Source organism: Mustela lutreola, chromosome 12, assembly GCF_030435805.1.
Source record: "Mustela lutreola isolate mMusLut2 chromosome 12, mMusLut2.pri, whole genome shotgun sequence".
NCBI classification, from domain to species: domain Eukaryota; kingdom Metazoa; phylum Chordata; class Mammalia; order Carnivora; family Mustelidae; genus Mustela; species Mustela lutreola.
In genome coordinates, this window is record NC_081301.1 from 71849164 (window position 1) to 71875922 (window position 26759).

The 26759-nt window shown below is 47.6% G+C and overlaps 1 protein-coding gene across 1 annotated transcript; it reads left to right on the plus strand.

Moving 5' to 3' along the window:
* The first annotated feature begins 594 nt into the window (after positions 1-594).
* On the plus strand, positions 595-25827 carry FBP1 (fructose-bisphosphatase 1). The gene is made up of 7 exons (XM_059142128.1): positions 595-929; positions 11302-11464; positions 13953-14045; positions 19341-19481; positions 22659-22796; positions 23766-23885; positions 25503-25827. Exons 1-7 carry the CDS (start codon positions 760-762, stop codon positions 25692-25694), a joined length of 1017 nt encoding a protein of 338 aa, XP_058998111.1. The 5' UTR covers positions 595-759; the 3' UTR covers positions 25695-25827.
* Positions 25828-26759: the final 932 nt, after the last annotated feature.

Below are 26759 nucleotides of genomic sequence, written 5' to 3' on the forward strand. Positions count from 1 at the left end.
GGCCATCAGACCAGTGAGGCAGAGGGAAGCCACTTCTCCCGAGGTTGATAAGAAGAGCCCGGTGGCAGGCCACGCGGGTTGGCGGGGAGCAGGGAGCAGAGAGCAGGGGTAGGCGGCGACGGGGCTTAGGGGTAGGCCGTGGGGACTCTGGTCGGCCGCTAGAAGCGCGAGCTCTGAGACCCCGGGGCTGGCTGGAGCGCGGGCCTCCCCAGCACCCCGCGCCGCGGGGAAACCTGCGGTAACCTGCCGAACTTCGGTCTTACAACTCGTGGCAAGGGGTGAGGGCCGGCCCTCCGAGGCGGGGTCCCGGTGGGCACTGAACGAGGTCTTGCAGGTGACCCTGAGCACCAGTCCGCCGAGCTGGGGGCCGCGGGCAGCCGGCGCCGAGGCGTGGCAGGGCCAGAGCGCAGAGCAGGAAGCGGCGAGGTGGGGGCGAAGGGGCGGCGAAGGGGCGGCCGGGGACAATGCCTGCGGCGGGGATCGGCGTGGGCGGAGCCGCACTCGGACAGCAGGGGGGAGGCCCCGGCGCGGAGGTGTTCCGGAGGGTGGGGGTGGGCGGCGACCTTCGCCTATAAGCTCCCCGGGAGGGCGGAGGAACCTGGCCTTGGCCGGTGAGCTGTGAACCGTCGGGAGGTTGGTCGCCGTCTTTCTGTTTTCCCGCTGCGTCCCGCCGCCGCCGCCTGTGTTCAGGCGCTACCACCTGTGTCCCGCACCTGTATCCCGCACCTGCCGCCCAGCGCGCCGCAGCCCGGCCTCAGCATGACGGACCAGGCGGCTTTCGACACGAATATCGTCACCCTGACCCGCTTCGTCATGGAGGAGGGCAGGAAGGCCCGCGGCACGGGCGAGATGACCCAGCTGCTCAACTCGCTCTGCACGGCGGTCAAAGCCATTTCCACGGCCGTGCGCAAGGCGGGCATTGCGCACCTGTGAGTCAGGCCTCCAGGCCATTGGACCACGTCTTGTCTGTCTAGTTGGGGATTTGCCTTGGGAGTCTGATGTGTGGTCTCCTGGCCCTGCCAGCCAGCCTGTCCAATGGGAATCTAACTTACTCTCTTTTGGTGGCTTCTCTGACAAAGTTTCCCCCAATTGCACCCAAGTTGTGGTTCCCCCGCCCTTGAGTTTGGGAGTGCTCTCACGGCCGGGGACGGGGCCGGAGGTGGGAGTGGGGGGCACCTGGCTCACGGTTGATACCTGCCTCCATAATGCAGTCCTCGCTCCTGGGCTGAGCAAGCTGCCTTTGCACCTGTTTTCCGACTGGTGAACCCCCCACCCACCACCCCCAAAAGTGCCTGCAGCGGTGCTTCCTTTCCCTTTATCTGCCTTGACCTCCTTCACTCTCTGGAATTGGGCTTCCAAGTCAGGTTTGTTATTTAGTATCTCGACCCTAAACAAGCTCTGTTAGGAGCAAAGGAAGCCTAAGTCAAGCTGGGAGGAAGCCCGCACGCCCAGAGCGCTCAGGAACAGCAGTGTTGATGTGCAAAGGGCTGCGGTAGGTCTGGGGTGGGGCCTGGGATTCTGCATTTCTATAAAGAATTCCACCTTCTGTGGTAGGTTTGCAGATCACGTTGTGAGTAGTAAAGGAGTTGTGGGACATGGGGATTCAGTGGGCATCTTAACGAGGCTTTTTGTAGGTAACATCATACATTTTGGTTCACTTTGATGTGCACATGTATTTTAACACTTAGACTGATCTTCGCTTTAGTTGAAGCTAGAGGAGTTCGACTGCCCACACAGCTTCCTAATGTTCCTGCTCTTGAACACTACGGAAAAGTGTGTGATGCTCAGCTGATCTGGAGATCTAGCAATCTAGCAATCTAGATTGCTTTTCTGGAAAGCTGTTCTGCTTCAGCCCCACACTGTGGGTTGGTGGAGCTGACCCTTAAAGGAGTGTTGATGATATTTATTTACAGATGTCAAGCACAGACAGGCCCTGCTGGGATTGGGACGAGTATGTTAGGAAGGTGGTGGCTCCGTTACTATTTCGTCTAGAGCCCTTCTTAGTAATACATTTCTATGGAGCTTGAGCACTAGGAAGTGCACTGGGTTAAAATCTGAGTTCAGATTTAATTGAAAAGTATTATAGGTGTTTCATTGATTTCCGTGCCTTTGAGAATCAGGGAGCTTTGTTAATAGAGCGCTTGGCATTTCTTCTATTTAAAAATTGTCAGTATCTTTCACCATCCCCAAAGGACTCAAACATACAAGATCTGTATCTTCCCAACATTTTTCCTTTTCTTTTTTTTTTTTTTGCTTTTGGAAAAGATCGATCGATCTTGACAAAGACACAGTGAGAGAGGGAACACAAGTAGGGGGAAGTGGGAGAGGGAGAAGTAGACTTCACTGAGCAGGGAGCCCAATCCCAGGACCCTGGGACCATGATCCAAAGTAAAGGCAGATGCTTAAGACTGAGCCACCCAGGTAGCCCACTTCCCCACCTTTTAAGTGACTTTAGATATTGAGGATCTTGTGTAGGGGAATCTGGACAAAGAGGGCTAATTTTGGCTAAAGAAAATGGATGTTTTTAGGCTAGATAGTTGTAAATACCAGGTTTTTAAAAAAATACTGGTGCTGCTGTTAACTTAGAAAGTTGCAGTCCTTGGCGAAAGTGCCAACCACTCAAAGGAACACAAAGGAAAAAGGGAAAGCACCCCCTCATTTCTGTTCGCTGGGGTACCAACTTTTAATTTGTTGGCCATTTTCCCATCTAGTACTTCGTACTCCATCTAAACTTATATATGGGTATGTTATTACATAGGCCTACATGTAAATAACAAACAAACGGCATTGCATGTAATATATTTGCATTTCGCTGTCATCATTCAGTAACATAACAGCATTGAAATTGTGAACATTTCAGTGTTGGGACTTAAATCCACTTCCTTCTTGTAAGGGTTCTGTAGGGCTACATGATCTATTCAACTCTTCTCTAGGTTTGACTGTCGCGGATCTTTGTTTCCAGTAATGTACCTATGAAACAGGGCTCGATGCTTGGTTGTGTAGGTAGTGACAGGGTATGGACCAGAATCTGGACCCTTCCATACTCCTGTGGGAAATTCAGCTATCTTTGTATGATGTGTAGTCAGTTGGGCAGATAGCAGTTAGGCAAGATCTCAAGCCAGGCCTGCAGATCACATTCGTTACTGAAATAGGCCAGTGTGCCTGCAAGTGACTTGGCTACTACACCTGAAGGCTTGCACTGGAAGGCCACGTATCCAGACGGCAAAAGGAGGTTGCAGGTTTGCAGGAAGCTCACAGGGACCTGCTTAGGGAGCTCAGCCATGAAGTCTTAACCAGGGACACAGCATCAGCAGTTCGAGAGCAGAGCCTGGAGTATCCTCTCGCTTTCTTGCTCTTTCTTGCTCCCTCTCTGTCAACCAACAGTTGATATTGTAGCCAGTTTTTTTGTTAATACAGGCATAGAATCCTAGAGTTTAAGCTGAAAGACTGAGAAGTCACCCTGTCCAGCCCTCCTTTGTACAGCCTAGGACCCTGAGTGCAGGGGAGATGAGGTGAGTGGGCCTGTTGCCCAGGCTGGGGACTCTACACTACAACGTATTTTTCAGAAGTCACTTAAATTCATCTAAACTCTAAATCTCACCTATTTTATTTTACTTTATTTTATTTTTTTTAAAAGATTTTATTTATTTATTTGACAGTTAAAGATCACAAGTAGGCAGAGAGGCAGGCAGAGAGGAGGAGGAAGGCTCCCGGCTGAGCAGAGAGCCCGATGCAGGCTCGATCCCAGGACCCTGAGATCATGACCGGAGCCGAAGGCAGAGGCTTTAACCCACTGAGCCACCCAGGCACCCCGTCACCTATTTTATTTTTGAGGCAAATTAAGAATTAAACCTCAAGGAGCAATTGACTTCTAGAAAACCTGTTCTTGAAGCCTTATTATTTCTTTGTTTCTGGTTCCCCTCTACCCACTCCCAGAGGGAAGGGATGCAGATGCCTACAATGGGCGACCAGCATTTTGTTCTCTGAGGAGAACGACAGTGTGGCTTGTTAAGTGGATCTGATGAATTCATGGTTCAAATGAAGTTGTTGCTCATATCTTTTGTCTTCACTCATTTAGGGGAGAACGTGGTTCTCCAATGGCTTAGGCTTTTCCTATGTACATGTCACCAAATCACTGCTTGAAGAATTGACTGGTTCTTTTTACTTCAGCAAAACGTGTTGAGCACCTGCAATGTACAAAATTCTAGAATGGAGATGAGAACAGCTTATGCTGTTAGACCAGGATGGAATTTGTTATAAAACCCAATAAAGATCTTGAAAGGTGCTTTCACAGAGGTTCCAAAAATGCAGTGTGCATGGATGCAAAGGATTGTGGGGCATTGTGATAAGCACTGGCAGTGGGCAACTGTCCTAAGTCCTGGTGGCTGGAGAGTGTTTTGAGCTGGGCAAGTTGTGCAAGGGAAAGTGGTGGGTGGGAAAACATTCCTGGAAAATGTGCTTATTTGGTTGGACTCAAGCCTAGAGTCCGTGTGTGTGTGTGTGTGTGTGTGTGTGTGTGTGTGTGTGAAATTGTGGGTGCATTGGGGAGCTTCCAGTGGCTGGGGTGAATATATTTTGGGGGGCATGCATGGGGGCAGAGTACAAGTTTCTGAGGAGGTCGTTGGTATGATTAGTGACTAATCTGGGGAGGATATGGCTGAAGTACAGAATTGGGAGACAAAGCTGAAACAGGGTGAACCCATTCAGGGTGGAGGGGTGAGGAATTGGAGGCGAGAGCCTAAGGTAAAGAGAGCCTGGGGGACGTCTTGAGTGTGGACTGAGAGGGCAAGGACACCATTAAAACATGAAGCAACACCAAAACCAAAAACAATTCCAAAGCCGAAGCTGGTTTTAGAGGCTGGTCATGGATGACAAGATCCCGACATTATGGAAACAGTGAACTTGAGGGGTTGCTGGAGCTCTGCCCAGTCCGAGGTACCACGTCCAGCCTGCAGTTGGGGGAATTAGGCCATGAAGCCCTGCCTCAAGATTGGGCCACAGGCTTTTGGTACCTTTGCCCTGAGGCAGGAGAGGAAGAGAAGAAAAAATCTGGACCGGATTTTGCAGAACAGGTACACACAGGGTTTTCAGAGCACATTTTGGGGAGTCATGGAGCTTGGCTCAGAGTTCTGGCTCTGCCATTGAATTCTGTGAGGATTTTGGCAATGGATGTCCAAGCTCTGAACCTCAGTGTTCCCTCACTTGTGAGATGGAGACCACTGTTTGTTTTCAACCTCAGAGTTGGGTGAGTTCATTAAACAGGTGTCCATAGGGTCATCGTTTTCCTAGGGTGAAGATTATGATTATATTTTTGTAAATTGATACATTTTTGTTTGCTTTTTAATCCTTAGTAGTTGCCCCATACAGCCCTGTACATCTCCAGGCCTAATTTTCCGGCATGAAATGTTCCATATAAAGACAATGTTGCACCATCAGATTAATTACAGGAAACCTCCTCCTGTATGTGTCCAGAAGAGTTGCTTTTATGTATGGGGTGCTCCTAGTGGTTTGATGGAAGGGAATAATCACTTCAGTTTTAATTTTGGTATTAGCAGATCGGGTCATGTGTTTATTTCCAAATTTGCCGAGTTTGACATTAAACTCCTGGAACGTCATCAGATATTTTATATATAATCTTGAATTATCTTCCCTATATTGCCAAAGAGTGACTTGTAATTTCCTCTCCATGCCAGGAGCACAGGCTGCCCCAGGGCATCCTTTGCCCACCTCGAGCTGGCATGAACACCAGCAGAGGTTGGGGCTTGTGACCTTGGAAAACTGCTCTGGTTGGCATCTCTTCCTCAAGGAATTTCTGCTCCGACCCTTGGATATTTCTGTCTGGGTGAACGGTTGGGTATTTACCTCGGAATCAATAACAGGTCTTGCTACCCTCGACATTTGTGATAAAGATTACATAATAATCGACCTTCCTTTCTCTTCAGTTGGGTGTCCTGAGAGTGAGCTCCACCTCTGGTTCTTCTGTTTGCCTGGTGGCTGCTTCACGAGGCCTTGGTGCTGGTGGGAGGAAATGCAAAGGGAGCTTTCTTCCCTGCCTGGGAGGAGCCCCGCCTGCCTCCAACCCTGGTTGAGTCTTTGGAAATGTTGCTCAAGGCAACTTTCTTCCCCTGATAAATGAAATTGCAAACTTGATGGCTCATCTATCATAGAAATAATGTGCAAATTTGAAACAATGCCAATAATTTTATCCAGATTTCTAAGGCTTTTAAAACACTGGCCAAATTGAACCTATGCTTTTTATTCATTTAGGAGTTCCCTATTGTGTATGAATTAAAGCAATGTAGCTTTTTCAGATTTTTGGTGAGGTTTATGAAATACAAGGGGAAGAAGAGATACTGTGGTAGCAGGTCTTCAAATTGATTTTTGCTCCCAGCCTTCAGAAAGGGGCATGAAAAGGAACATGCAAAAGGGCTCAAACCCTCACAGGAATGCTTCCCACCCTTGAACCGCTGGGACTGGGACTGCCCGGCCAACTAATTTGAATAAAAACGAAGTGAAATGTTTAGGCATTTCAAATGAAAGACCACCTCAGTAGGACTAGGCTCAAAAGTAAACTTCAAGTACTTTTCTTTGTGAAGTTACCTGTGACACGGTTCTGCTCTGGGTGACTTCCAGAAGTTTCCTGTCAAACTGGTCTAGAGGTCGTGGTTTCTCTCTCCCCTGTATCAGCCAAAGTTTACTTAGTGGATGCCTGTGGGGCTCTGTTGGGGACAACAGGGCTGCTGTTCCGTGGCATCAGTGACTAACCTCTCATCCTTAAAGATTTGGAAGCAGAAAGAACCAGGTAGTTGAGACACCTTGATACAGAATCAGTAAGAGGGAAAGGCAGACTGGACCCAGCTGTCTGTCCTTGCTAGGACCCGCCTTGCTTCTCAGCATGGTTGTATTATTGCCAAGGAAAATTGAATTGGGAGTGGGATGATTACATTTTTTGCTCACTGGCCTATATATGCCAGGCTCTGTTCTAAGCCCTGCCTCCCCATATACTACGAAGTAGATACAGTTAACTTAATTCCTATTTTACGGATGAACCAAGGGTCAGAGATGATAAGTGGCTTTTCAAGGCTGACTTAGCATGTGACAGAGCTAGGATTTGAACTTCATTACAGAGTGCCCCAGCCTCTGGAGTAAAGCCAATAATATTCCCTTTCCTTCTGGGATAACTTGAACTTAGGAAAAGCTTCCTTGGTAAATCGAGTCACTTGATTCAGCTGATCAAGTTAGCAAAGGAATGTCTGTCCCTGTGAGATCAGGACACCTCCTGGGTGGCATGGAGGAGGAAGCTTGAAAGTTTACAACTTGCTTGAGTCAACCCATTTCCTTCACCCTTTGGCGTGTTTTTTTTTCCCCCACTGACCATAAGGAAGGGTTGGCCTCTGGAAGGCTTTTTGGACAGAGTGGTGTGATGGTTTCCCCACAGCCCTGCAGCCTCCCATTGCTGCCTGATTCACACCCCAGGGAACAGACACTGGGAACCGATCTGAGAAAGAACCTGGTGGCGTGTGAAAGGGTTGTTGGTGGCACAGCAGCTGGCACAGAAGTTGCTTCTGAACCAGGCCAGGCTTCTGACCTCTGCTGGGCCATCCTGGAGTCTGCCTAGAATTCCATTTTCGGGATTCCAGTTGATCTGTCTTGCAAGTCCTAGTTCAAGTGGGCGGGCACAGGTGTGGGCACAAGTGTGGGCTGCCTGCCTGGAAGTCGAGGGCGTATCTGCGACCAGTTCTGTCGGCAGGTGACAGCTGCTCTCCCCTCGTGGCCATCAGAATACATAGCGAGGGCCCTTGTCATTTATCCTTCGCAGACTTGAGAATGAAGAAATTTGTTTCAAGGGGGTTTTTGAGAACTTGGGGAGAAAACAAAAACTCCATGTGCTCTTCAGCTAATTAGTTCCTGGAGGGTGTTACTGGAGGTTTTTCTCCTCTTGTCAGAGTTGCTGGAGACTTACTGGCTTCCAGCTTTTCACTGAGCTTGTTCCTCAGGGGTGCCGTGCAGCTCTTCTGACGGCCCCTCCTGGGGCGTGTTGGAGAAGCCTGACTGAGCATGGCCTTGTCTGGCTCCTCATCCTTAAGCAAGTAACACAGAGGACAGACACCAGTCATGGCTGACTTCTTGTTCCAAGACAAAATGCAAAGAATATACTTGGTTGTAATTAGAAGGACATGGCATCTGGGAACTCTTGCTCCTGAACCCTGATTCTACCTGGCATCCCTTTCCTGTGCCATGAAGACTTTTTTTTTACCACCGGGTCTCACCAGGGAAAGCCTCCCACCAGATGTCCCAGGAAAGTTACAAAGTGCCTGAATTTTGAGTTTGAGGGCCCAGAATATTCTCTCTTGTGGTGTTTTTTGTTTTTTGTTTTTTTTCAAGGTTTTAGTTATTCATTTGACAGAGATCATAAGTAGGCAGAGAGACAGGCCGAGAGAGGGGGAAGCAGGCTTCTTGCTGAGCAGAGAGCCTGATGCGGGGCTCCATTCTAGGACCCTGAGATCATGACCTGAGCTGAAGGCAGAGGCTTAACTCACTGAGCCACGCAGGCGCCCCCCTCCCCTTTTTTTAAATGCTTCACAAGCTACTGGAGGATAGTTGGGAAAGGGTCCTTTTGGTTAGAACAGAGGAGGGATCTTCTGTGGGGTCAGGAGGAGGAGCGAGAGGTAACTGCCTGGCCTTGCAGGGGACTTGAAGTGGCTGGAGATCCGTAGCAGCTGGGCAGGGAAAAGTGGCTGTTTTGGTGCTAGGTATAGCGAGGTCCCCAGAGTGTTCATCTGCAGTGTGTGATGGCACACAGGGTGCCGCCCTCTGTGACCCAGAACAGGAGCTCAGGACCCTGGAGCAGTGGTGAGGAACCTGGCTGGTGGTCTCCACCGTTCTGCAGCACATCCTGGTTTGTCTGCTCACCAGGATCCAGCTCTGGGAGGGCAGGGGTCTCATCTGTCTTGCTCTGCACTGCAAGCCCAGCCCTGAGAACAGTTCTGGAGGGTGATAGATACTGGGAAATGAAGGAACGCTCAACACAGGCCTCTAGGATGCCTTTGAGAAAAGGCACTGTGGCCTGACTCCTCTTTGCCCATCTTGCTGGATGAGACACTTAACATGAGCAGGTGGACGTGGGCGGAAGTGTGAAATAGGCCTTTCCCATGCCTGACTCTGGTGCCCTGTCCCTCTGCCCCAGCCTCCCTGGCCTGGCCTCTGTGGAGCTGGCTCCATAAGCCTGCCCCTCTGGGGACCATGCCAGTAGCTTCTCCCAGCTCCTCCAAGGTGTGGAATGACTTTAAAGTCAGTTGCTTCTATATTCATTCATTCCTCTGAACTCAGGGTTTTGCTTTCCTCAGTGAATGGCATTCAATCATGCTATGAGTAATTTCTTGAGGGCTCTATGTCCTGGGACACAGTGGAAGAACACATAGCCTCTGTCTTCCTCATGGGAATGAAAGATGAACCAGCCATGCTGACATGATGGGGGATGAAGCTTAGGGGTCTCCCGAGACCCACCGTCCCCTCCCGCAGCAGGTGCAGCATCCTAATAAGGGCTCCCTTGAGAGAACAGACGAGGTGGTGGACGTTTCCCCTCCCCTGGTAGTGCCAAAGGCTGTGCTGACTGCTTGCATGGGTCGCTTCATGGAATGCTCTAGCACAGCACAAAGTATCCTTACCTCCGTGGGCACACGTGCCAGAGGAGACAAAGGACAAGCAGCTGGCAGTGGTGAGGTCTGAGACAGGTCCCTGTCAGAAAGCTCAGCCTGTCTGCCCGCCTGCATTAGTAGTGTGACTTCAGCGAAGACATCTCAGGCTAAGGAGTGACAGTTAGGGCCTGTGGGGTCAGCAAGGGAGATTTGTTTGGGTTGGTGACCTTGCCAAGCTCTCTCTCCCCACCTAGAATTTGCCTGTCCACCAGCATCGGCCTTACAGTTGAGTGAGAAAAAGATAACATGAAAAGGGGACTGGGCCACAGCTGCAAGTGTGGCCGATGGCTTGGTCATTTACTCAGGAACGAGGAGCGACAGGGTGGGAAGGGGAGCAGTGGGCCGAGGGCGGGTGGGGTACAGGAGATGCGGTTTCCAGGTGGGCTAGGGAACGATGTGACAGCGACACCGAAGGTGGGCTTGCTGTGACGCCGGATGTACCTTCTGGAGCCAGTCAGGCCAGGCGAGGTGTTTGGGATGGGACAGTCTCTGGTGCTGGCTGCGTTTTCGTTCAGCCAGAGACCAGCGAGTTCTGTTGGCAGGAGCTGAAGCAGGGGCTGCTGGGACCGCCAGTTCGCAGGCAAGTGCTCCCGGCCATCTCAGCCAGGGCCTCTGGAACCTCCCTTGTCAGCCACCCGCAGCTAGCTGTCGGGCGGGGTCTTCATCTCCTACCTTCCCTTCCCACATCCAGTCTCTCCTCTTGGCCTGTGCTTCCTTTCTCTAAAGCTTCACCCTCTTTGCACTGCCGTTCAAGCCCAGCTAGGACAACCTGTATCTTCTCCATTTTCACAAACTAGGCTGCATTTTGTTTGCCCAAGCCACTCCGGTTCTGGGGATTAAAGCTGATATATGGATACCTTGAAAGTAGAATCAAGACTCCAGAGTCTTCTCTCTGGCAGCCCAAGGACTCCTGCCAGGGCCAGTGGCACGCCCGTGAGGGAGGCCTGGCCTGGGAGTCAGCGGGCTTCTCACCTCTGCTCTGCTTCTCTGGTTTGGGCAAGCCCATTAGATCTGCAGATGAGCCTCCTGTTTTCCTCTATAGAATAAGGTGGTGGGGCCAGTCTGTATTGTCTCTTAGGAACTATCCAGCTATAAAATCATAGCATCTCTTGGCTTAGCTCACATGTCTGGTGCTACCCTATCCAGAAGTTTCCTTGCTTGCTGTACCTCTCAGCTGATTGATTCTGGGCTAACCTGTGCATTCAGGGGAAAAACTGGTTTTGGGGGTTGGTGCAAAAGAAATCGTCTTTTTTAACGAAGTGCAAATAGACACTGTATTTGTGGTAAAACTAAAATTTCATGGAGGAGTGTGATTAGGGAACAAAAGCCAAAAAGTCTTTTCAGAGGCCATTAAAGATAAGGTTGAGAAATGTGGATTTACCCACAAAGGTGTGCTGGGTACTTGACAGGTACTGGACAGGTGAATAACTGCTCTTACAACTAAGAGTCGATCAGGGGATGACCATTCTTGTTTGGTGTCTCCCAGACCCCTCGTCATCGTTCCTGTTTTCCTGCCAAACACCTGCTTTCAGTGGGTTTGTAGGTGCAATGGTGTCTATTCTGTTGGTCATGGCTTACATTTTTGTGACTTTCTTCCCTCTAGCTATGGAATTGCTGGCTCAACCAACGTGACTGGTGATCAAGTGAAGAAGCTAGATGTCCTTTCCAATGACCTGGTTGTTAACATGTTAAAGTCATCATTTGCCACTTGTGTACTTGTGTCAGAAGAAGATAAGCACGCCATTATAGTGGAGCCAGAGAAAAGGGTGGGTCTGAATTTCTGCTGGGGGTGGGGGGTTCAGTGTAATCATGATGCTAGTTTTGTAAATGACTCAGCTCAGCCAGGCTTAGACCTAGGAATCAGCCTATGTCCATCAGTTACCATTTCACAGATTCTACCTTATATCTCAGATCTGTCCTCGACTGTCCACGCTACCACTAGAGTTAAGTGCATTATCGCCCCGCGCCCCCGCCTCCCGTGTACTCACGCATTAGTTAGACTCGTACACTCATACTCACCCCACCCTAATAAATTTTTCTGTTCATGTTCAAGATTCTTCAAAGTCTGACTTCTGTTAACTGCCTCTTCTTCATCTCTACCCACCAAATAGTCAACCTTCCATTCACCTTTCCTGCTAATCTAAACTTTCAGTTCGTCACTGATTCATGCGTTACAGTCTGTTGGGATCCCATTAGTTTGATTGCTTCTTGAAGACAAGTACGGATTAGGGTGCCTGGGTGGCTCAGTGGGTTAAGCCGCTGCCTTCGGCTCAGGTCATGATCTCAGGGTCCTGGGATCGAGTCCCACATCGGGCTCTCTGCTCAGCAGGGAGCCTGTTTCCCTCTCTCTCTCTGCCTGCCTCTCTGCCTACTTGTGATCTCTGTCTGTCAAATAAATAAATAAAATAAAAAAAAAAGACAAGTACGGATTATATTCTTTCTGCATTCTAGCATCTAGCACAGTATGTGGCTGCTTGTATGGGCTTGACAATAAATTGTTGAAAAAGTGAAAGTATAGTCAGCTTTTGAAGAAAAACAATCACAAACAAAAAAAAATGTTGGAGATGGGATGTGCAGTTCTATGGGGTTACCATCTTTCCCTGTTCGAGATGAATGGGGACAGGAAGGAGTAGCATTAGGGAAAAAAAAAAAAACCAAAAAAACCAGTTGGAAGATGAATTTAAAGAGGTTGTCTGATAACCCAGTTTTGACCTTTGTAAGAGGGGTAGGGAGCCACATCTGATGAGCTTGTTTTACATCATTCCTAAAATACCACCTCATGATTTAAAGTTCATGTTTTTCTCCTGGGTTTCTCAAGGTAGTTGGCAGTTTTAGGCATGTGGATTGAATTTTGTTTAATATCTTCTATCAGTTAACCCGAAACTTCCCGACTATAATGTGCCTTGATAATAGGCATATTTCTGTTTTCCAGATGACAGTTTGCTCTGTATGGGGAGGGTGATTTGTTAACAGCTATAGGTCAGGGAATCAGGGAAACCTCTTAATTTGATGCAGAAGATCTAAAAACCACATCTTAAAGTGGCTAATCTGGAAGATGGAAAATCCCCAGTGGTGTACTGGTTAATTCTCCAAAAACAAAAAACAAAAAACCCAAAACCAAAAACAAACCAAAACAATAAAATCCTCTGGGGTGCCTGTGTGGCTCAGTTAAAAGGGGGGACCCCTTATGTCCTGATCTCCAGATTTTGAGATTGATCTCACTGTGTGCTGAGTGTGGAACCTGCTTAAGATTTTATCCCTCTCCCTTTGCCTCTCCTTCCATCCAAATCTGTGCATGTGCTCTCAAAAAAAAAAAAAAAAAAAACAAAAACAAAAACAAAAAAAAACTTGCACTGACAGTTTCAACTAACCATGTGAATGAGCACCATAGTATTTCAAGCTGCCAACATGACATCACACTGAAGGCGAGTTTTTTGTTTTGTTTTGTTTTGTTTTTTTTTTTTTTTTTTGACAGAGATCACAAGTAGGCAGAGAGGCAGGCAGAGAGAGAGGAAGGGAAACAGGCTCCCTGCTGAGCAGAGAGCCGGATGTGGGACTCTGGGATCATGACCTGAGCCAAAGGCAGAGGCTTTAACCCACTGAGCCAGCCAGGTGTCCCTGAAGGCAGAATTTTGGGAAGAGATGTGCCCATTAGTTCTTGGGCACTATAGGAACCAGCTCCAGCATGTGAAAATCTGGTTCAAAGAATGAAATTTTGGTAGTCCCACCAAGACACAGGGATCCATTTAGGAATTGCAGTAGGGCTATTGTTGGGAACTCTGCACTGCTGCAACCTCATGGCATCTGTAAGACGTGCATGAGAGAAGTTCTTTTAAATAGCCTTAATATCACCTTTGCTTCAGCCAAAGTATTTTTTTTCTTTCTTTCTCTTATGAATAAAGAGAAATTAGTGACCAGGCTTGTTTCTTTTTTTCCTTTGGCTGTCAGGAAACTCAAACCAAAATCATGATTCATCTATATCAACAGTGTAGGAAATTCTGACTTTTCTGTATTTCATCATCTTCATTTGTATCTGCTATTCTGTTATGTTTCTCTGCCTAGTGATCCTTTGGGATAGATAAACTGTTCATGTTCTGTATGCCACCTCATACCTTCCGTTACAGAGTATAAATCAGACTATTTCTTGGACTTTCTCCTAGATTCCCTTGTTTTATCATCTTTGTATATACATTGTTTTGTTACAATTTGAAAAGTTCTACCTTGTAAAGTTGTGTTTCCTTTTTCTTTGCTCAGGGTAAATATGTGGTCTGTTTTGATCCCCTTGATGGATCTTCCAATATCGACTGCCTTGCGTCCATCGGAACAATTTTTGGCATCTACAAAAAGGTGAAATGTAGTAATAATCAAGCCCTGGTTTGAGATAAAAAGTTAAGGCTGACATTCACTCTTGGTGGAGTAGGCAGAATGTATGTCATGAAACTCTGAGGCTTGACATAGGTTTGTATCTTAGGTTCTGACTTTCTCAGCTTGCTTGATGATCCGTTAAGTGGTTTAAAAGAAAATAAAGTAAAACATGGGTGGGAAGAAAGGTATTTCACCTTTCTTTGTTTTTAAGATTTTATTTATTTATTTGACAGATCACAAGTAGGCAGAGAGGTCAAGGTCAGGCAGAGAGAGACGGGGAAGCAGGCTCCCTGCTGAGCAGAGAGAACCTGATGTGGGGATGAATCCCAAGACTTCTGGGATCATGACCTGAGCCGAAAGCAGAGGCTTTAACCCACTGAGCCACCCAGGCGCCCGATATTTCACCTTTTTAACTCTGTTGCTTTTTCTTAAGAGAGTAAAGTATAGATCCGTTATAGTGATCATACTGTATAAACTGCGAATTACGACTATTAACAAGAGATTGTCAAAATTGTCCTTTAAATCCTCTGAATCGGGTCTGGAAACCAAGACTCCTTGGGGCCAAATCCAGCTTCTTGCCTGGTTTGTATGGCCTGGGAGCAGAAAATACCCCCTTTTATTTTGAAATGGCTGAAAAAAAGTCTAAAGACGAATGTTTTATGACGCATGACATTCATATAAAACTTAATTTTCACTGTCCACAAATAAAGTTTTATTGGTGTATGATCAGCTCATTCGTTTACATACTGCCCTTGGCTGATTTTGAGCTGTGCTGTGCCAGGTAAAGTAGCTGTGATGGAATGGTGGTGGCAAAGCCTTGAAGGTTTTACTGTCTGTCCCTTTGTGGAGAGCTTGCTGCGCGGTGGTGCAGTATGGGGACGGGACTCCGGCTCCGGGTATTTCTCGTGTGTGAGCGCCTCGCCTCCTGCCTGCCCTTTCCTTGTGCACCCACGTGCGTGTGCATGTGTTCGGAACAACTCAGGTACACAGACAAGTGAGAAACAGAATGAATGCCCATGGGCCCATCGTAAACATTCAAATCTAAAGTCCGACATCCCGGCTTCAGCCCTTGTGTATTTTAGAAATAAAACCTCCCAGATGAGGTTGAGCCGGACCCCGTTTCCTCATCTCCGTGTATGAGGCAGCTTGGTTCAGCGGGCCTGTGCGTTTCCTCCAGCCGTCTTCTTCAGACGGAGGCCACAGCTTGAGATCGCAGTTCTACCTTCCTTTTCCAGAGTGATCTGTTGTCCAGTGTGGCACGGAATCTCCTTCCAGACCCATGGTCCACCACGGGATGCTGCTCTTCCCTCGCTAGAGTGCATTTTGCTTTTTTGTCTTGGCCGAGAGGCAGATCCACATCAAGACAGTTGGAGTCATAGAAGGTTCTAGGGCTCGAAACAAAAAGGCAAAGGGAACAACTCCACTTATTTTCCAGGTCAGACCATGAAACATACCATTCGTGTTAACAGACATGGAGGGAGGTAATTTTCCTTACGAAGTATCAGATCCATAGTAGTGCAGGAGAGGTTTCTAGCAAAATACTTCTGTGAGGGAAGCCTCCTTCCTTGTTAATGACTTAACCAAAACTACGGGGCTGCTGATGTTGGCTGGCCCCCGTCTCTACCCCTCAGCCCCCTCAATAAAGGCCTGGATCTGGACCAGAAAACTAGCTGGCAGCTAAAAAAAGAAAATCAAACCAGGTTGCAATAGAAGCTCGAGTTAACAAATGCTAGAACTCAAGCCTTCGTGCTATCTTAAGAAACCTAAAGTGGCTCTCTGAAAGACTTAGAGTATGACCCCCACATTTTTGCCATCGCAGTTTTTAAACGTTACTGGTTGTTTGAAACCATTTTGAGGGCTTACGGGGTATAAACGATTGTTCGGTCTGATGCTTCAGAGGACACATTCCACGCTTTCTGCGGCACTGGTTCTAGGCTAGAGGTCATCTCTGTGGGCAACAGTATTGGTAACTGAATGTGGCGCAGTGATCAGGCCTTGCCCTCGTGATGCCTGGAAACAGGTTCCAAAGGTGTCTCAAAAGGCACATGGTCCAGTGTCCCAGGTAGTTCTGCTGTGGAGACACCAAGAAGCGGGGAGAATTCTCCTGAGGTTGAGTGAACATCATAGAGTGTTCGTTCACATCTTGAATCAACCATATCTCCCTAATGCACATTGGCCTTTCAGAGCATCTGAAAATAAGGTCTTGTGTGTGTTTGTTCTTTTTTTAAGTGTTTGGAATTGGCTTTCCTGCCCTGTCCTCCCTCCCTTTAAAAAAAATCTTTTTTAAGATAAACATATGTCAGTATGAGATTCCAGATCTCTCCCTAGTGTGGTCAGCCTATACTGGACATACTCTGATTTACAGCATCCTTTAAATATATCCAGTCCCCACAAGTAGACACAGTTTAGTTTAGGCCAAAAGTGCTTCAGCAGTTTCAGAATCCAAGTCCTTTAACTGAAAGAGTTATTAATTAATAACCATATGGAATGTTGTTTCTTGACCCTGACACAGTTCTATGGGACCTTGGGCAAAGTAACTCTGCCTCTTATTTCCTTATCTGGAAAGGGGAAGAACTGAAAATGAGAAATACTGCCCTGAAAATTACTGGTTTTTGTAACTAGGAAGCTCAGTGGATAGATGTACTTCAGGTGCTACTGCATTCAGGGACTCAGACCACACCATCAGGAGACCCTTCCTGTCCACTACGTTCCTCCCTTGAGGTGGAGCAGGTCCAGGCTCACACCCAGCTCTCAGTGAGTTCAGTGGAAGATGCAAGCCTCTCTCCCCACAATTCCAATAGGAGTGTCATCTCAGTGGAGCTGATTGGATTGGCTTAGCTTAGGTCACGTGGCCATGCCATAGCCAATCACTATGGCCTGAGACATGCAATGTTGGCCAGAGGGTCATACCTGAGAGCTGAGGGCAAGGGAGGCATTATCTCAGGAGATGAATGTGCTGATATGTGGGGAAGAGAGTGGATGCTGGCCAGGCAAAAACCAACCCATCTTCACTGCTGATTATAAATGCAGGGGCCCTATCCCGTTGTATGTATCTTTTTGTAGGCTAATTGCATAGCATGATGATTGGTGAACAGTATTGGCTGAGTTATGGGGGACACCTAGAATGCTCTATGAGCCCTTCCAAGGAGGGTTGACTACTCTGGGGAAAGACCCATCTGGTGACAATGACAGCCTGTCCCCACATTGCCAGATACTCTTCACTGCCACCACCTCAGGTCTCCAGAATCCATGGTGCCTACCTGTAGACATTTGAGGAGGTGGCGGGGAGTAAGACAAACCAATAATCCCCAGTGGGTTGTGGCCCGGAAAAGGCAGCGAAAGGCGGGATCTGGGAGCTTTCTAATTTTGGCCAAGGGCTTTATGTGACTTGGTCATCCCATGAGCCTCTGCGTGAGCATGTGATGCATCCTTGAGAGCAAAGGCCTTCCCTGCTGGGGTTTGAAGGAAGGAGTTCATGGATTAGTAAGACCAGGCTAGGAAAGAATTCGCTGCCTCATCCATGATTCCATGGCATTGTTTTTCTCTTGAGTGTGTGGATCCTAGACTATGGTACCATTTCTTTTAAAAGTCAGAGGATAAGATGACTACATGACAACATTTCAGGAGAGCCTGTTAACTCTTGGCCTCTTTGACAGAGGCAGGCATGGATGGTTCTAGGTGAGGTGGACCTCCTGGGGGATTTTCTTAGTGGAGAAGTGGTGCTCCCAGTCTTTAATGGCTCCTAGTCAACTTGGTCTACATATTGCTGGTCTGATTGCTCAGCACCCTGGCAGGGTTAACTAGTTGGGGATGGAGGGGATAGTTAGTTGGAAGCCTGAGTCATCCTGTATGTCACCAGCTTTGAATGAAGCTGGTTCTTTTTTTTTTTTTTTCAGGCTGGGCATTGGTAAAATTTGGAGTTCGGGTAACAACTCATTTTTGATACTACATGTAGTCTGTATTCAGAGGCAGTGCCCTGTTCGTGAATGCAAACTAAATCAAATAACTTGACCTAAACCAACCAACCAGCCACCTTATGTGAAAACCATTTATTAAACCCAGGAGTGGGGATGAGGGAGGAAAGGAGAGAAAGGTCCTTGGGATTCTGCTTTATTTAAAAACTTTAGTGCTAGAGTCAGGGTGGGGTACAGTAAAATGCAGATTCTCAGGAACACCCCCCTCCTCACAAAGTCAGGCTCAGTAAACATAGGCTCTACTCCTAGGATACGTGTTCAGAAGTTGCAGAAGAAATTACCAGAAATGTTTTTGCTGGGGATGACCTCCATCCCCAGGATTATGATACAGATTTCCGTACGTAATTTTGGCCACTGGAATCTCTGGTTGGGGAAAGGAATAAATGAAATTGGCAGAAGTTGCCCATTTTCATTTCTGTTAAGTTCAAGTAGAGAGTATTTGAGCTGAAAGATGTATTTGGGCTTGTTTTGAGGCTTGACAAATCAATCAAGTAAACGTTGCTTAGGAGTCATCCTCTTAAAGTGTCCCCTTCCTTAGTATCAAACTATGGTCACATGACCCACTGGGCTGTGTTTTTACTGAAGCAGGAAAGATGACAGAGCGTGTTATGTTCCATGTGTAAGCGTTGCTTTATTCTGTTTGTATAGTTTGTGTGTGTGTGTGTATTGGTACTCATTTGTGGTGTGCATGTATTTTTTATGGTGGGTGTTGCCAAAAAACCGGAAAGCAACTGCCCTACCCTGTACTGACACCAGAGAGAAAATTCCAAGTCCCTGCATTTCTGAGAATGGCTGGATGCGGGAGTGCCCACTGTAGCACGTGCCACCACTGGTGAGAGCTCATAAAACGGATTTCCTGGCCAGACGAGAGCAGTCCTTTAGCCCCAGCGTTAATATGCTTAAATAAAGATGGGGTAGGCAGATGGAAGACATTGATGCCTGTAATAAGATTCAATTAGCGGGAGCTGGCAAGAAGGCGTGCTTTTTAAAAATTTTTTTATTTTGGGAAGTGATAATGGAGAAATGAAGGAATTATCAAATTAGTAAAATTGGAGGAGGACCCTGATTGGAAAGAAGGATCCAGATGCAGGAAATCTGTGGTAGGGGCGGGGGAGGACGGGGGCAGGGAGCGGGATGTGGCTGCTGTGGTAAATACAATCAGGATATTACTGATGTGTGGAGGAAGGCCCCATCTGGGAAGATGGCCTGTAGCATTAGGAGAGGGCACCTTGATAATCTCTGAACTGGAAAAAAGAAATGGAACACAGAACAAAAAAACATTTTGTGTTCTTTTTTGTCCCAGAGTTCAACTGATGAGCCTTCTGAGAAGGATGCTTTGCAGCCCGGCAGGAACCTGGTAGCTGCTGGCTATGCCCTGTACGGCAGTGCCACCATGTTGGTCCTGGCCATGGTGAATGGCGTCAACTGCTTCATGCTGGACCCGGTGAGAGACCTGTGGGAGTTTGGGTGTTCGGCTGGTGACTGTTTGCAAGGGTCTGTTAACTTGTGTGGAAGGGTGGGGGGGGTACATAGAGGTGGGAAATGAGACCCACAGAAGGCCAGAGATGGAGTAGGCAAGGGGCTGAAGGAGATGGAGGAACCATGTGTATGTCATGAGAAGATGACTGAGGTGAGAAATAATACAATAATGTGGAAGAATAATACTCCATAGCACAAGAGGGAGTCTTTGTTCCATGATTAATTCTTTAAAACAGACATTATTAAAATGACCGAAATGCCCATTGAGTCCAAGCAGGCCATGTAAATCAGTGAGGTGTGGGGGTTGGAAGTAAGGAAGGCCCAATGCAATGGTGGGGACAGGGGTAACCCGGAGAGGTCTAGCAGTTGTTAACTATTGGGTAATAGGGCGCCCAGTCTAGCCAAGGGCTCCAATGGCTTGAGAAACACTGGATTAAAAAAAGTATTTCTGGATTTGTAAAACATAAGTGCTAGCCAGCTAAAACGCATTTATGGACCAGATGAGGCCTGTAGATGGTGTCTATGCCATCCACTGAGTCCAGGACTAGCTTGTTCTGCAGAGGTGAATGGGTGCCCCAGATGAGGGAGTGGATTGCATTGTTCGTTCAGACAGAGCTACCAGATCCTGTGGCTGTCATGTGTGTATTCCATGAATGCCTTGGGAACGCTTGATGAGGCTTTGAAAAACTCAAAGGAAGAGAAAGTAAAGGAAATGAGGGTAAATCCTCATTCCCCATGATAGAGAAAAGCTACTTAGTGGAGAGAAGCCCAGGGTGCCATGAACAATCTTCATTAACAGCTGGAGTTTGTGGGTAGTTTCTTCTGTGTCTGTTAATTGGAGTTACTCAGGTAGATGACGGTTTCAGTGGAGCCAATGAAGTGCAGAAACACTTTGACTGTTTGGCCCAAGTCAACCTCCCACTGAACGTAGAATTCAGTACGTCGGCATGTTCATCATGAACTTGATTCAATCTCCAAAGGGAAAAGAACTGGGTTTATAAACAATTTTAGTTTTAGACATTTCCTCCTAGGACAGTAATGAGACCTTATTTCGTGCTTTTTGTGGACACACTGAACACAGGGTACGCACAGCTGGCAGGAGACAGACGACAGCAGGAGTTGGCAGGAGACAGGTAGCTCTAGGCTTTGCGTATGTGGCAGGTCGTAACGATGAGGACGTAGGCTGCCTTGGCCCCCTGCACTCTTGCACAACTGGACTTTGGCTCCTTGGAAGTACCAGCGTTTGATAAATAAACAAGGGTAGGGGAACAACACTAGATTAAGCCTCCAAATGGGGCGACCTCAGGGGAACACAGTGGTGTAGCACCAGAGCAAAGTTCACCCTGAGCCCAGTGTACACTTTCTGGAATCACTGAAGTCTGCACATGTACTGGTTTGCGGAAGATTTACTACTTCCCTAGGCATTCTTCTGGTGACTTCTCTATTCCCTTCGAGTCTATAGCCGTGTAGAAGAAATGATACCTTTTCCAGGTCGTAGACTGGTGTCTCTGGGAGTCCATTCGTTTCTGTGTACATAATGGGCTGTAGCGGTCCCGAGACGTAATGGCTTCACAGTGTTTTGGAAGAACAGCAAGGTCTGCTCTAATAGTCCCCTGCTGGGGCCACTGCTTATTAGCCCACCCCTGGCCCCTGTCTGTGGGGCGAACCTTGGACCCCCTCAGCGCTTTCTTTCAATTTTGGCTGGCGGTTTCTGCTGCAAAGAAACCTGCAGCTCTGTGTGCATCTCCAGCGGGCTTGAACTCTCAGAAGGCTTTCAGGCTCTTGTCTGCGTGGGCAGGAGACTCAGCTCCTTCACATCTTGGATGCTCTGGCTGGGTGCCAGGGTGGGCCGTCTGGGGGGAGCACAGTTCTGGGACCCCTGCAGCGCCCATTGTGCGATGGTTTGGCTCTCGACACTACTTTGTAAAGATACCTAGTTTTCTGATTATAAAAAAAGCGTTTCTACAGAACTGCAGTCAGAATTGTTGGAAATACAAAAAAAAAAAAAAAAAAAACCAAAATAATAAATTACTCCTGTGAAGCCTTTCAAGGACTGCTGTTAATTCGAGTGTCCTTTCTCTCCTCCTTCTCCATCCTCCTTCCTACCCTCCTTGTCGTCCTCCTGTCTGCCCCCCTCCCTCCCCTTCTCCATCATAGTCCCAACCTGCAGGAAGCACTCTCTGCGATGGGGGTAAATGGCTCAGGAGAGGTGTGTGGCACCTCCTTCCTTCTCACTCTTGCTTGCAGGGTGGAGCCCCCTCCCTACTGGGGCCGAGCTTCAAGGGCACATGGGAACCCCAAACCGTCCTCAGTCCAGAGCAACAGGAGTTGCTCTCTCCCAACCCTCTCCCCAGATTCCAGTCTCCTCTAAAGACTCTCAGCCCTGAAGGCATCAGCTCGGCACCGGAACTTGGTGGCAGGACTGAGTTCCGAGAGATGTTTTGCAGATCCCGAGCAAGAGCACCTGGATGGAGTTAATAGAGGCTGTGAGTCCGCACTCGGGATTCTTTCCTGTGGTAGCACATAGAAGGGAAATGCTGGTGTGACTCCGTGCCCACCGCAGTTGGTTCGTTTTGTTTTGTTTTTGCAAAATTGTTTGTTGCTTTGCACACACATTTTTCTCCCCCTTCCCCGCCTTGAGGGCACAGCTGTTTATTTTCTATTATTTCATTGTTATTTTCTCATCATGATGAGTGCACTCTCTAATCCCCGACCCTTGCCCTTCGCTCCCCCATCCTCCCCCGTCCCCCATCCTCACCAGCAGTTCTCCGTAATTAAGAGAGTTTCTTGGTTTGTCCCCTTTTTTTCCTTTGCTCATTTGCTGCTTAAATTCCACATGAGTGGGCACAATGCTTATTCCTTCCTCAGGTTTTGCTGCTGTTCATGTATTTCTGCCCTCCCTACTTCTCCTTTCACGTTTGAAAGGCAAGTCAAAAGGTTTCGATCACTTGACAACATCAGCGCGGCCTCTCTCCTCCTGTTTTCCTTTCTTGCCCTCTACCTCTTCCCTGGGCCTGATCACAGTTACACGGAGTGGCAGGCCAGGGACAGTGTGTCCCAGGGCCGGGAGAAGCAGCCTGGGACACCTGCCCCGCCCCCACACAGGCCTGGCTCAGCACTTCTGTCTCCTTCCTTCTTTCAGGCCATTGGAGAGTTTATTTTGGTGGACAAAGATGTGAAAATCAAGAAAAAAGGGAACATCTACAGCATCAATGAGGGTTATGCCAGGGAATTCGATCCTGCTGTCACAGAGTATGTCCAGAGGAAGAAGTTTCCCGCGGTAAGTGAGGGCTGTGTGGAAGGCCCTGGTAAGTTACGTAGGAATCTCTTGGTTCATGATTTACCCTGGAGGCTGCAGGTGGCAGGAATGTCCAGAGCTTGGAGTCCGCTGTGCACTGACCCCATGGTGAGGTTCCCACCTTGTCCTGGGGACTGGAACTCCTGCTCTTGGATGTCAAAAGTCAAGAGGGTCTGTTTCAGCTTCTACTACTTTCTCCTGGCAGAAGAAAATCAGAATAACAAGGTCAGCAGATGAATGAGCTCATGGCAGTAAAACATTTCCATTTCTGTGGTCCCTGATTTTGGATGGTACAGAACATAGTTCTTGAACTAAGGTTCCTTCCCCGGCGTGGCCAATGGATTTCTAGCAGCTGTCTCAAGATTGAGCATGTCCATCTTGGTACTTTCTGAAGAGGTTACAAGAGAGGAAATTGCTGTTCACAGAGCCGGTTCTATGTAGGAACATCTGATTCATTGTTCTACTACTCAAGGCCATTGAAAACCACTGTGTGATGAGGAGGAAGCCCAGCCCTTGTTAGGATGACATTCGGGGGCTCTGGGCTGGCCGGAGGCATGCTCTCCTGCTTGCTTCTCTCCTACCTTGGCCTGCAGTGCACCGGCTTCCTCCCCAGGCCCCAGGTCCCAGGTAGACAGCGGGTGCCTGTGGGTTGCAGGCTTTGCTCCTTAGCTTGGCAGAGTCCTCAGCCGGCAGGGTTTGTAATGTCTGTCCTCACCCGGTAGTCAGAATCAGCCACCTCCTGGAGGCTTCTGCAGGTTAATTTGACCTTGTTAAATGTGTAAGAGGCTGGCTGTGTCTGCATGTGGGGCTCAGGAATTTCATCACATTTCCTGGCACAGGTCCAAACACATACCTGTAGGTGCTCATTAAATGATCGTTGAACTGGATGAGCAGAGAGGACACACACACTTTCTTCCACACCCCTAATTACTACTGGTCTTCCCCTTGCAGGACAACACAGCCCCTTACGGTGCCAGGTACGTGGGCTCCATGGTGGCTGATGTCCACCGCACCCTGGTCTATGGAGGGATCTTTCTGTACCCCGCGAACAAGAAGAGCCCCAATGGAAAGGTAATCAGATACCCTGAACAGTGGTTGAGAAGCAGTGGGTTCCATTTTGCAGCATAGGGGATTTGACTTGGAAAGAGAGAGAGATGAGCTGTTACATTGCTGTTAAACTCGGTAGTACGATACTGAGGATGTCTGGGGCATCATTTCTAGATTGAAGGTTGTCTTAAAGGCAGGTGATAATCAGTGGGAGATGGTCGGGGGAGATCGCTTCCATCGCTAAAGCTACATAACAGTGTTATGGTAAGGATGGATGCTTCCACTGGGGGGCTTGGGCAAAAGGAATGCCATTCACAGTGTGAAATGAAACCGTTCAGCTTCATTACCAAGGCAGAAAATAAAGTATGTATCTAAATAGAGGTTTCCTGTGATAGCTTTCAAAAGGCATTAAATAGAAATAACTAATGAGCTGACATGGGCTGCTTGGAAACGATACCTAGGGAAGGAAAGAATCTCTGGGGAAACCTAGAGCTTTCAGGTGAGCTGTTAACCAGCACTGAGCTGAGAAATGCCCACGGTGTCCTGAAGCCGTAGGGGCTGGGACGGAGGCTGGGGATGGGGGCTCTGCTTTTGTACGCTGGCTAAGGGACAGCCCACTTAGTCTTCTCCATTATAGTGTCTTTCCTTCCCAAATACTGTCCCTTTGCTTTCTTTAGTAGATTGTCTTTTATTTAATTTTTTTTAATACGTGAGAGAAGGAATAGGAACAATAATCCCTTCAAGATACAGATAAAAATGTGTATATTCCAGATACCTTCAGGTGTCTGTATGTAGCCGTTGGAAGGTCATTGAAGGCCGCCTTATTTACTTAAACCACTGTTCTTGCCATGGCGACCTCAGGCCTCTCAACCTGTGTAATTAGCCTACTCTGTAGCACTTAACTTAATGCCTCAAAAAATTGTTTAATGCACCTACTGAGGTTCCTCCTCCCCCCCCCCCTATTTTGCAAATCTGGCCATGACACCTGTATGCAAATACGGCCAGGAAACACCTGTGAGAAGCTGTTTCCTCAGTAGGCAGACTGGATGAAAATGCAGACAATAAAAAAGTTAATATTTAAAGTAAATGCCAAGATGGATAACATACTAAATCCCAATCCTGAAGCCTTCAGAGAATTGTAAAAGGAATGTGTACAGGGTTGCAAACAATATTACACTGTTTGGAGGAGCCAATCTGTTTTCCAGATGTCTGCAGCCAGACACTACCATGGACGTTTAATGCTTTTAGAATAGGCAAAGCTCCATCCAAAACACACAGTCACTCATTAGGTCCGGTTTCCATGCTATAAAGAGAAGGGAACCGTTAGTTCTGCCAAAATGTCATTCAGTCCTGAGTCCAGGTGGTCTGTCTCACGTTTGCATAAGACAATCTATTGTTGGCTATGGCTTGATAAATGGCTTAATTCAACCAACTGGTTAAATTAAGCATTAGGTTTTAAGAGGCAGCCTTCAGAGTGAGGGTGAGGACTGTTAGAACCTCTAAGACAGAAAGAGAGTGTATCGGTTACCTTGGAAACTCCTCCGACCAGCTCTGTACAAGTTGGCTACAGAATGCATCCCTTTTCTGTGTAGTGATTGCTGGTGTGAGTGTGTTGCTCTTGGCTTTTTTTTTTCCCCCCAGTTGAGACTGCTATACGAAGGTAACCCAATGGCCTACGTCATGGAGAAGGCGGGAGGATTGGCTACCACTGGGAAGGAAGCTATACTGGACATTGTTCCCACTGACATCCACCAGAGGGTGCCAGTCATCTTGGGGTCGCCTGAAGACGTGAAGGAGTTCCTGGAGATCTATAAGAAGCATGCTGCCAAATGAAGACCTGGCCTTGCCAGCACAAAAAATTGCCATTTATCTTGGACCTTTCGTCTTGCACAGTGCTGCCCCTTTCTGACTGCATCCACAGCCCTAGACAGCAGAAATAAAAAGCATGGATATTTTCACTATCAAATTCAGTGTAGTGCCTGGTGCTGTCTTCCTGTCCCAGTAATGCTGCTGAGGGCATACTTTGAGTGCATGGGGAGAAATAAAAATGTCTTTTCCTAAAAAAAAATTAAATAAATAGAATAAATCCTGCTTTGTGTCAAATAGCAGTAAGGATAACAGCGAATGCCCCATCCTTAGATAACGCGGTTAATTCTTACAAGAACCTTGGGAATTGGGTACTCTTCTACCCCAAAGATGGAGAGGGGGAGTTACTTGCCCAAGGTCTCCAGCCAGTGAGTGGTCTCTGGCCAGGGAATAGTTACTGTTGAGTTCAGCACGCAGAACTAACCTGGGTGGAGGTGTTCACGCCTTCTTGGGTACTGGACAGAAGTCAAGGGCGGCCCATCTGTGGCCTGTTGGCCTCACTTGTGGGTGCAACCCTCCGAGTCGCAAGGGAAGGCTTGCTTACTCAGTGGTTGGCTGCAAAGCCTAGGCATAATGACCATAAGGAAAAAGTCATAAAAACAAGATTCAAGGAAATTCGTTGCAAGCTAGTATAGTTCTTGCTAGAGTCTCCATATAAGCAGTTTCTCAGCTGACCTGGGCTAAAATGGCCAAGCAAGTTACATGTTAAAAATCTGGAATTTTTTGAGCTCTAGATTTGGGCAAATAATGATATATACATATGTTCATAGGAAATACAAATTAATACATTTAATGGGTTTAACAATATTTTAAATCAAGTATATTTAGTGTATCAGTATGTTTATATAATGAGTTTAAATATGTGTATGTGTAAATCTATCTTTCCCCTCCCAATTCTTGCTAATTTAGTGTTTTTTTAATTGAGCATTTTCTAATGGGAAACTTGGTTTGATGTTAAGCATTGGATGAGCTTTTGTCCAGTGTCTGGACCTAAAGCCAGTAGTTTTCCAACTCGACCTGTGTCTAGGCCTC

What these genes read in the sequence shown, in the direction of transcription:
- FBP1 (XM_059142128.1), top strand. Translation starts at nt 760, where the DNA reads ATGACGGACCAGGCGGCTTTCGACACGAATATCGTCACCCTGACCCGC. An exon ending in AAGGCGGGCATTGCGCACCT is followed by an intron (nt 930 to 11,301) that starts GTGAGTCAGGCC and finishes TCTTCCCTCTAG; the next exon opens with CTATGGAATTGCTGGCTCAA. An exon ending in TAGTGGAGCCAGAGAAAAGG is followed by an intron (nt 11,465 to 13,952) that starts GTGGGTCTGAAT and finishes TTCTTTGCTCAG; the next exon opens with GGTAAATATGTGGTCTGTTT.